The sequence below is a fragment of the Rhagoletis pomonella genome, unplaced genomic scaffold (assembly GCF_013731165.1).
Source record: "Rhagoletis pomonella isolate Grant_MI unplaced genomic scaffold, Rhpom_1.0 Rhpom_scaffold_00002, whole genome shotgun sequence".
NCBI classification, from domain to species: Eukaryota; Metazoa; Arthropoda; class Insecta; order Diptera; family Tephritidae; genus Rhagoletis; species Rhagoletis pomonella.
Genome location: NW_023458556.1, coordinates 87829805 through 87841713, shown reverse-complemented (window position 1 = coordinate 87841713; position 11909 = coordinate 87829805). Strand labels below are relative to the sequence as shown.

Genomic DNA, 11909 nt, shown 5'->3' with positions numbered 1-11909 from the left:
GGATTTATTTGGGTCATAATGGCTTACCTGTGTGCGGTCGATATTTAGTGTAATACTACAAGGCGCTCACTCTCTGTCCATGCTTGTATATGAGGAAATTTTACATCGATATAACTGTTGCCAACTTTGTGTCTTTCGCAAGAAATTAAGTGCGTTTAGGGAATTAAAAGGCGAAAATTGTTTAGTTTAGCGCTTGTTTTGTTCTTTGGTGCCCTTTTCAAGGCAATTTTATAATAAAAACGTGATTCTATGGTGACATTGTATTTGACTTACATATGTTAGTGTTTGTCCGAGCTTCTCCTCTGGATAATATGCTCCAAGATAATCCAAACGCAATATTTTCACACAGTCTCTATCACGGAATCCATAGAACATTCTGCTAATTAGCTGGGTGTGCGCATTTGTACAAAAGTAAGCAATTGCATGAAAATAAAGCCTCTAGAAAAACCAAGTTTTGGAAATTGTTTTACGAATAAAAAAACATTTTGCAAACTAAATTTATTAAATTGATTAACTGCGCATAGTTGGAAATATTTACAAGTTTCATTGTGTGATTACTTAAAATATTTGAACATACAGCTTCATATGCGAAAATACCATTAAACACAGCAACACAAAATTGGTGTTTTTTTTTGGGGGGAAAATTGCGCTATTTTCAGTATTTCGGTGCTTTTTTAAATAAAAAACTTGGCGATCAGGGCTGCCAACTTGGCTCAAACCGTGCCATTTTTGGCACTATTTTACTTGAAATGGCACTGAATTTTTAAATTTTGCACAAAGTGCCAAAACGGCACTTTTGAAAAAAAGCCAAATTTAAATACATTTTTGTGAAATCCTTTGCGTGTACTTCTTTTTTTCAACTAAAATTTTCTAATTTCTATAGTGTATACAACTGGTTTATCTTACTTTGACATTGGGATTTTGTTTTAATTTGTCTAATTTTAATGCTAATGGGAAGAACTAAAGAGAATGACACCTTTTTTGGCACTTTTAATTTTCTATTTGGCACGTTTTAGCACTTTTTTATCCTCAATATGGCACTTCATAGCTATGTATTTTTGGCAGCCCTGTTGGCAAATTTGATCACTAGCTGACCTTCACCGAGCGCTCTTTGCTGGGTTCGGACTACAAAAATGGAAGTAAATATCAAGTATTCGTAGTAAACGTGCATTTCTTATCTTTATAAAAAACAATTCATTTCTCCTCGTATCCTTGTACAAATAAGGAGCTAAAGCGGCCTTATAAGGGTCGATATCTGTAGACTGGAAAATCGACCAGCTAGTGGTTGAGATGTCATTTACACGGGTCGATTTTGGTTGAACGACAAAAATCTACTAGAAATTCGACCCGTTTAAAGGCGCCTTAATCCAGCGAGCAATTATCATTAAAGTTAAAATGCCTTGGTTAAAATTAATAAAAAGTTATTTCATTCTTTCTTTACCGGGACAATTGTTACATCGGTGGGCAACGACGCAATTACAGAACTTTAGACAGAGCAATATTTTTCGATCGGGTTCAAATCGGGCGATTGTGAGGGCCTATTCACGAATTCAAGTGTATTTGCAAAGTTGCTGTAGCTCACCAATGTAACAATCGTGTCGTTAAAAAGGTAAAATATAACTTTTAGTTTGCTATTAAAAACCCCACCTCCTTTCTATTTGAAGAGTAAATTGGTTGATGCAACAAACGGAGCAGATTTTCAGTTGAGCGAAGTAGAGGACTAGGTTTCAAATTTTTTCGACAAAACGGAACAAATCTACTCCTATCGGAGCGAAGTCCGAACGATGGCTTATTGTGTATATGAAGAAAATGTATGCTCTTTGTTTGGTACACAAAGTCAGTATTACCGCAGCCGTACTGCGGTGAACATGATGTCGGTGGGATATAAATAATTTTTTCGCAACTTTTCATACCCTTCCTCCCGTAAACTGTATTTCCCTTTCTCCAGCCCGCGCTCGCACTTTCGCTACTGCGCGGGCAAAAAAGTGCCCATGTCTGGTTTTGATTATTCCGACAAAAAAAAAAATGTCGCGTGCTTTTTACCAGACCCATCTACCGACATGTATTTCGACACCTACCGACATATGTTTCGACGTACAATAGATTATGAAAAACCGAAAAAATAGCAAAATAATTAGCAATTTTCGCAATTTACTCGAAATGCTATTATTCCGTGAGTCGCGGGTGCAAGTATCGGCACATTCCGAACGAAAAATTACACTGAAAATGGCACAACGGCGAAACCGGTTTGTCATCAAACCAAATTTGACAAGGGATGATGGAAAATCGTTCCACATTACATCATACTCCTACCCTGTCGGAAACACCAACAACGAAAATGAGAATAACGGCACATGCAGTAATTAATTGACAGAAAAATATTTTCTAATAAAAAAAATATATTATAATTGTCAATACCATTTTCAATCTTGATAATTTATCAAGAAAATATATTTAAACTTCTGTGCTAGAACTGGGAGCTCTTGATAAATAATCAAAAATTGACAAATTATAAAAATATTGAATTTATTAAGTGCACAGAACCGGGCTGTAAGTATATACATATTTGTTATGAAATATAGCAGTTATTCAGTATATTTTTTTCTCACTGAAGAAGTGAAGATTTTGGTAGTGAAGATTTGGTAACTTCTGGTAACTTTTCTTAAGAGATTTTGGTAGAAAAAAAATGTTGGCGAGTGGCAACCATGGTTGCAACTCAAAATTCTGGGACATTTTTGACTCTAAAATGAGGCCGAATGTTTATAGGGTATTATTATTATTATTACGTCCGAAATACTAGCGCTGCGACATATGAATTGTAATCACTCCAACCTTAGGCACTTTGGAGGGTGCCATGTTCCAAATTTTAGATGATGAAAACAATCGTTCCCCAAGGTGTATCAGCTTGCTATTCGTGATACGTGGGCAGTCACATAGGCCCCTATTATGAGTTGCATTCGATTTTCGACTGTGGTCGAAAGTGCTGAGCGAACGAATTTTCATTTGGTATTATGGCGCTCATTCGATGAAGAATAGCGCTATTGTGAATTTCGCTCGTTTAGGTTGTTCACAATAGTATATTTTTCACCGCTGAGAAGCTTTGTTTACAAATCGAGCAAACTAAATAGTGTGCTTATACATATTTATGCAAATTTGTTCTAATTATAATGAAGTAAAAAAGAAAGCAATTTTATAAAAACGTGGTAAAATGAGTACAACGAGTTCTGGTTCAACGATTCGTCAGAGGATGAGAGCTTAGTAAACTGGCCAGGAGTAGCAAATGCTCTCTTAAACATTTAAGTTTATTAGTCTTTAGAATATATTTTGTTATAAAATATATTTAAGAAATTTGTCTACAGATTCATTAAAAAGTTCCGACCATCTAAAGAGGCGTTTGTGAGCCAAATCTATTTAAAATATTTTAAAACTATCAACAGCGCTACGATTTTGTTCTCAGAGATCGTGCCAACAGAGCATTGGGATTTTCTTTCACAAGTAAAACCAGCCTTTCGAGCTTGTGTTTAGTATTCACGATGTTAGAACTGCATGAAATTAATAAAAATTGTTTAAAATTAGTGTCTAGCCGCCAAAATGTAAGAAAACATATACAAAATCATACATTTTTCACAATTTTCTAACACTTCGCTACACCATCGAAAGCAAAATTCTGTTCGACAGAAAATTCGATACTCAACGAAAATTTCGACACGCTTGCATAGCTCATAATACGAATTTCACTTTCGATCTTCGATCTTCGATAGCCAGCGAAGATCGAAAATCGAATGCAGCTCATAATAAGGGCCATAGAATATGCTCTGTGGGTTTCCTCCACCAGCCCACAAAACCTGCAGTCCGTCTCTAGATAAAGTCCCATTTTATTCAAACTTAACTTGCAGTGTCCTGTCAGGAAGCCAGTAAGAGTTCTGAGACTCTCCTGGCTAAGTTCAATGAGTCTTTTGGAGTTCCTCCTGCAGGGACTTATGAATCTATTTGATTGTCTCATTCCTATTGACTTCCGCCAGTGGGCATCAATCCGAGACTCTTCCCAGCTCCTAAGTAGTTCTGCAGTGTATCCGCCTTCAAACCCTTCATGTCGCGGAACACACCACAAGTTGTGCTATTGTAGGCTCCCAGCTGTTTCAGAAGAGTTTTACCGTTTTTTTATTCTGACCCCATTTGTCCTTCTATGTAGAAATTCGCGAATACAGACTTCAATTTAGAAAACTTCTGCCTGGAACATGGTTGGGTATGTGAACATTTGCACACTTTTCTGGAATCTTGGTCCAAGTATAACTACCCCATTACTCCCCTCGTCCATCTCCGATCCGTTGGTGTACCATCAAGGGCTTAGCCAGAATCTGATGTAAGGAGGGCAAACAAAATGTATTTATTAATTTTTTTGATTTATTTAATCATTTTCACGCTAATAACAAACGTCTCGGATTTTCAACAAACTTTTCGATTATTTCCTTCTGAATCATCTCGCGGTTTTCGGTAGCGAGTTTTCTATGGACACTCATGAGGCATAGGCCCTCGAAGATCGAAAGTGAAATTCGTATAATGAGCTATGCAAGCGTGTCGAAATTTTCGTTGGGTATAGAATTTTGTTTCGTTGGTGTAGCGAAGTGTTAGGAAATTGTGAAAAATGTATGATTTTGCGTTTGTTTTCTTACTTTTTGGCGGCTAGACACTAATTTTAAACAATTTGTATTAATTTCAAGCAGTTGTAAGTTTTTTTTTTTTTTTTTTTTTGTATTTAAGTTACTCCAGAAAAGTTTACAATGTTTAAAAAGGAAAACTATTTGGCCCAGCTAGAAGTTATAGCGCCATGAACAAAATTATATACATATATATTAATGCTTAATTTCAATTGAATTAAATTTTAAATGTTTATTATTGAACCAGGGAGTTTTTGGAATTTCTGGAAACATGACACCATATGTTATGCCTTTTTGAGTACTCAAAACAGAAAACTGCTGCTGCCATTCTTCTCTTAATTTTGTAGTTATTTCCATTATAGCATCAGATATAGTCCATGAAATATTAATTATTTCTCCATATTGATCCGCCTCCTTTGCTGCTTGATCTGCTACTTCATTTAGTTCAATATTTCTGTGGGCTGGGATATAATGGATGTCTAATTTATCAATATTCGAGTTGGAAACTGCATTTATAATCTCTTTTGCAATATAATTGTTGGTATTTCTGTTATTTAAAATGAAAATACCACTTAGACTATCCGTTAAAATTGCTAGTTTCTTCAACTGATTTTGAATGGCAAATTCTATCACCATTTTAATAGCTACTAGTTCGGCAGTCACGGAAGCTAATTTTTTATTGCAAAAATACGATTTAATGGTTTTAGAATTTTCATGAACAAAAGCTGCTTTGGTTTGATTTTCTTTAATAGATCCGTCCGTAAAAAAGATTTCAAATTGATCACTTTTTAGTTAATTAACTTTCTCTAAATATAATTTTTTAATAATATTTTGATTGGCTTTCTTTTTAGTATTAAATAAGTCATTAAAGAAATTTTTATTAACGGAAATTTTGGAAGTAAAATTTTGATCTTCGGCAATATTAGCAATGTTATAAAATATTGGCCTGAATTTATTAAAAACGATATAATAGCTTGATTTTTTATTCAATTCTCCAGAAAATAAATACTTCTTCGCAGGTAAGTTATAGGCAATGGCGCATATTCATAGTCATATTTAGTACTCAACTAAGTCGAAACTATTCTAAGTCACAACTAAAGCTATTCATAGTCGCCTTAGTTTCGACTTTTCTGGCTAAGTACCAACTTAAAATTTAGTTTCGGCTGCAGCTACAACTAAGTCGTAACTAGGAAGAAGTATTTTATCAAATTAAGGGAAAACAGACGAAATATGTAAAAATTAAGTTATTAGAGGGTGATTTTGATAATATTGAATAATATCCAATTAAAATTTATAAAGATCGATCCATTTTAATCGAAAGATGAAATTAAATGCGTATTACAATTCGAATAAAGCTACATCACAATTATATAATTGGAATCATTTAGATAAATTCTCAAATAATAAGTCAGTTTCACGCTAGTTCTTTTAAAGTAAATTTGTGCATAGCATTTAGATATCTACTATTTGTATGATTCACAGCATGCTTTCGATAAACATCGACTTCACATCACTGCGGTTGTTCTGGCTATTTCACACAATTAACAAGAAAATGATACCTTATTCTTTTGCATAATCATGCAATGAAAATAAAAATTACATAAACGGATGATCAAACTTGACATTATTTAATAAAAATGTAATTTTTCCAAAATATCGTAAAGAAAAATCGATAAATTTTCACACTCGTTTTGCTATATCGTAAACTAAGTCGAAACTACTTAGTAGAAGTCTGAAATGCGACTATGAATAGAGGTAAATATTAAGTTGGTTCTTAAATTTAAGTTGCAACCAAGGTGTATTAAACAAGGTGGTGTTGGGGCGACAGCTGAGTTTTTCGCCGTGGAGGCCATTACGTCAAAATGATGTGTTTGTTGTAACTCATACCAATGACAGTATGGACATCAGCGTATAATTTGTTAGTGTGATTTTTTACTTATATACGGCCAACACCACCTTGTTAAATACGCCTTGGTTGCAACTTTGTTAGTTTCTACTTAGTTGCTGGACTATGAATACGCGCCAATAACTTTAATAATTTCCTTAGCTGTGGCAAGTTCAAAACGTTATTTGGGTGGTAATTCCGCAGCCATATTACAGATTATTTGCGTTGGTGTGGATCTTATCAGACCTAAACATCTTCTAATATTTGCATTACAACATGCAGAGAATTTTTGTAAAGACGATTTAGAGATATTGCAGAAAGTTGAAGCAGCATAATCCAATTTGGAACGAGCAAAAGATTTATATAACTGTAAAGCTCTTCTAGGATCAATTCCAAATTTGCAACCACTCAAGATATTTAAAAATTTGCAAGTTGAATTAACTTTACCAATAACATGATTAACATGAAGAGCACAAGAGTTGTTTACGTTGATAATTCTTCCCAGATATCTGATGCTATGAACCTGTTCCAGATGAGTATTATTAAACCGGATATTTAAACTGATAATTTCTATTATTAAATTAAATTATTTTGGTTTTTTGAGAATTTAACTTAAGTTTTAAGTTAGAACATTCACGTTGAAATATATTAATTTTTTCTTCAAGGATTTGTTTGGCTTGATTTCGAATTTTACGTGAACAAACGATAAAAAAAATCATCCGCAAATTGAAATAATTCAGAATTATCATCTTCAATTCCATGTAATTGAGCAGTATAAATGTTAAATAATGAAGGTGTTCTGTACAAAGCTTAATAAAACACGTTATTTCTCAACACGATTAGAAACACTTCTATTTTTTTTACAAAGTTGGACTCATATGTATATATATAGCAAAGCAAAGCTAAGTGAATGCTGGTAACGGCTAACTGTGCTTACATACAATATATTTATGTATATGGTTACGTACAAGTACATGGGTTGACAAAATAGGTACAAACATATGTATATAAAATTGGGAGAGTATAAGAGCACTGGACGGCAGCCGGTCTTCAGCGACACCAGTTTCTTACCGCGAGCATTTAAGTGGTGGCCAGATCAGTCGAATTCTGCACATCCTGCCCGGTCGAGGCCGTGGACTCGAAATGTTCGCTATCAAGAAGCCGACATAGTTTGTGTACTGCCCGGGTCATGGTGCCGCTCGCCGTCCGAAGCGTAACATTGCGCGTTAATCCATCGCTGCCCGGATGAATCTCAGTTATGCGTCCTAAACACCAATGGGTAGGAGGAAGATTTTTAGCCTCAGGAACGGCGATCAGTGGTGCACCAATCAGGAAATCGCCCGGTGTCAAAGCCAATTTGTCGTTGGGGTCATCATATAACGGTGTGATCGGCCGGGAATATAAACACGCCTCGATGCGGGCTGCCAAAGTTTGAAGCTGGTTGTACCATAGTACCTGTGTCCCAACGAGGCGGACTAAGTGATATTTGGCAGACTTCATTGCGGCCTCCCATAGCCCACCTTGGTGAGGAGCGCCCGGGGCGATGAAGTGCCAACAGGTCCCTTTATTAGCTAAAGACTGTTGAGTACCTTCACTGTGCCATGCTGCCAAGTCTTCTAGAAGGAGGCGGTTTGCGCCGATAAACGCAGTTCCGTTATCGCTAAAAAGATCGCGGCAAGGGCCTCGCCGGCTGACGAATCTCGTAAATGCATCCAGGAAAGCTTGCGAAGAGAGGTCATCGACAACCTCAATATGCACCGCCTTGGTTGCCATGCAAACAAAAATGGCTAAATATGTCTTTACCTTGGTGCGTGACCGTTTGGCACCAACGCGCACCGTAAACGGACCGCAATAGTCGACCCCTGAAGACACAAACGCCCGTGAAGTACTGATACGTTGTCTTGGTAATGATGCCATTTGCTGCGAAAGAGTCACGCCACGGTGTCGGCGGCAGATAACACACTTCTGTCCGTAACTTCGAACGGCTTGTCTACCATTCAATATCCAATAACGCGAGCGTAGAGTTTGGAGCACCAGTTGCGGTCCACCATGAAGCGTTGTTTCATGTGCATGTCATGATCAGCTCGACTAGTCTACCGTGTTTAGGTAAGATTATGGGGAACCGCCTATCTTCTGGCAGGTCAGCCTTACTGATGCGGCCTCCGACGCGCAGAACGCCTGTGTCATCCATGTATGGATTCAATGACTTTAGCTTGCTGGAACTAGATACGCCAGTTCCTTTTCGGATTTGGGCCAAATCAACTGCAAAGTTCTCGTGTTGCTCATTTCGAATCAGTATATTAAGAGCGTTGTCGATTTCTGTTGGGCTGACTACCAATGTACGCAAATGCCGCCGTGTTGGAAGCCAACGTAGAAGAAGTGCTGCCGTACGCACGAGTGGCAGAAGTGAACTGAAGCGCTCACTGAACGGAATCATCTGGCCATCACGTCGACGAGTAGTGAGAGCTGGCTGATGGGTTGTTGTCGCTACGAAGGAGGAAACTCTTTGTTCGCTTTGCAGAATATTGTGCTCCTCGTCGTTTAATTCAATCACAGAGAAGTTGGGTGTATGCTTATCCATAATCCATCCTGGGCCCTGCCACCACAGTGGATGATCCAGCAGCTGCGATGCCCGAATACCTCTACTGGCGCAATCTGCCGGATTCTGAGCTGATCTTACATAATGCCAACAGTTTGGTGAGATTAACTCATGTATTTGATGCACCCGGTTCGACACAAACGGCTTTAGAGTAGTGGGCGGCTTGCGTAGCCAACACAACACAATCCGAGAATCAGACCAGTGGTAATAAGGAGTATCTGTTAATCTGAAGGAAATACGTACGTTTTCGAGGGTAACAGCGAGCAAATGTGCGGCACAAAGCTCCAGACGCGGGATCGTTGCTCCTTTAAGGGGCGCCACCTTGGTACGAGCCGTAAGCAGTGATACAGCTGAATGACCTTCCGCATCTGTGGCTCTAATATATATTACAGCTGCATACGCGAGCCTACTGGCATCGCAAAATCCTAGCAGGGTAGTAGCTCTTCCTTCAGCCATACCTAACCATCGCGGAATCCGGATTTTGTTTATTACGTCGAGTTCGCTGTAAAAGGCTACCCAGGTGGTTTGAAGTTCATCTGGCAGTGGTTCGTCCCACGACAAGCCAGCAGCCCACAACTTTTGTATAAATATTTTTCCAGTAATAACAACTGGTGCCAGTATGCCGGTAGGGTCGAATAATTTTGCGACGGCACTTAGTACCCGTCTCTTCGTTAGGAAGCCTAAGCTCTCTTTCAGATCTACCTTGAAAAATAGCTCATCTGCTGCTGCATCCCATCGAAGCCCAAGTACAGTTGCTGTTGGTGATTCGATGGTCATCTCTACGTTAGGAGAACGGTTGCCAATCAAGCGTGCTAATACTTCACCACTACTGGAGTTCCATTTACGTAAATGGAAGTGGCCTTCAGACAATATGGAAGTCACGTTGAATGCAAGTTCAGTTGCATATTCACAGCTGGTAAGAAAATCGTCGACATAAAAAGACGACAAGATCGCATCGCGTGCCGCTATCGATTGTTGACTATCAGCGACCACTTTGTAGTTGTCGTATGCGCATTGGTTGAGTGCGCGGACCGCGTTGTAGGGACTGCTAGCCATACCATAAGTCACCGTTGTAAGGCGGTATATAGTGATGTCATCGGTTGGGGACTCTCTCCAAATAATGCGCTGAAAATCTCTATGCTGTCGAAACATCTTCTCAACATCGGCAGACAATGCGATGCGAAAGCGGCGAAAGCGAAATATTATGTTAAGTAGCGGATCTTGTATTGTCGTTCCTACCAGCTGAACTTCGTTCAGGGAGACGCCGGTTGTAGTTCTCGCCGAGGCATTGAACACAACGCGAAACTTCCCCAAAACTGCATGATGCGGGATATAAAAGCCCATTTCATTATCGTTAAATGAGTATGCGCGCTCCATATGGCCTAGGTCTGCATATTCGCGCATAAAAGCAATGTATTTCTCCCGGAGTTCACTATTTGCTGCCAGTCGCCTCTCAAGAAGGTAAAACTGTCGTAATGCATGAGTATAAGAATCTCCCAAAGCCGGCGCATCAGGACGAAATGGTATGTATAAAACGTAGCGTCCGTCAGGTGTGCGAGAGTGGGTGTTACAAAAAATTCGTTCGCATTCGTCATCTCCATCATATTCTAGGGAGGGCACTTCCTCTAACTTCCAAAAACTTCGGAGCAGTTCCTCCAAGTGTATGTCCTCGTCGCATAGCTGCGTACTTAATGCGAGAGTTGGCAACGTTGAAGGTTGTGCTGCAGAAACTGGGCCAAATATGACCCACCCGAAAGCAGTGCGTTGAGCGTGCGGCTCACAAGGACCGTCAAATTTGAAGTCAGTTTCGACAACTTGACCCCATACGTCAGCACCAATTAGCACGTCGATATTACCGGGAACGCCGAATTGTGCATTCGCTAATTGTATGCTGGACAAGTGCTTCCACTGTGTCATGTCAATATACGTTGCGGGGATGACCGTAGTAATTGACGGAATGACAAGCGCAGTTATCTTCAGCGTAAAACTAGTATGGGCAGATTCTAATGTGAGCGAGACGCTACCACGAGCGCGAGCGGAAGAATGCGCACAAATTCCTTGGACAGGGATATCACATTTACGTCTACGAAGAGATAAAGAATTAGCTAACTTATCTGTAACAAAATTGACCTGCGATCCCGGGTCACAGAGCACGCGCGCCATGCGTCGAGTCGTTGGGTCACCGTATGCATAAACGCGTGCTGTCGCTAATAAAACTGTGTGATGCGCATTGGTATGGCAGGTGACCGCCGAAGCTTCTAGTCAGATGGACTGATCCTTGTTCATGGGAACCGGTTGAGTGGTTGTCGCGGTCAGCCCTCCTGCGTTCGTAGATAAAGTTTCCCGACAAAGCAATGAGTTGTGCTTCCGATTGCAATGTCGGCAAAGACCCGAAGGGCACTGCTTAGCTGAATGTCCCAATTTTAGGCAATTGAAACAAAGCCTAGCGGCTTTAAGGGCATTTACACGTTCTTCGTGGTTCATTGCAAGAAAACGGGTGCACTTTGTAGTGCGATGCGGTCCTTGACAGTATGCGCATTTTCCTTCTTCTGCAGCTGCGACGTGGGATTTTACAGTACGTTGTAAACTAGTGCGCTGTTGCCTTCGAGATGTAGCGTCGGTCCTGCTGGACCACGTGACAATGGCTGTGGAGAGGCTGTGGGCGCGTTGGCTCAAAAATGACAGTAGCTCATCTAACTTCGGAATTTCGGTAGGCGAACAACTCATGTTCCATTCACGCTGAGTGACAGTTGGAAGCTTAGAAACT

At 39.5% G+C, this 11909-nt stretch overlaps 1 protein-coding gene across 1 annotated transcript; it reads right to left on the bottom strand.

Annotated features, from left to right (window-relative positions):
• Positions 1-8605: 8605 nt before the first annotated feature.
• LOC118755783 lies at positions 8606-11059 on the bottom strand. Its single transcript, XM_036490604.1, has one exon. The coding sequence runs from the start codon at positions 11057-11059 to the stop codon at positions 8606-8608; it is 2454 nt and encodes an 817-aa protein (XP_036346497.1).
• Between the last annotated feature and the right edge of the window lie 850 nt (positions 11060-11909).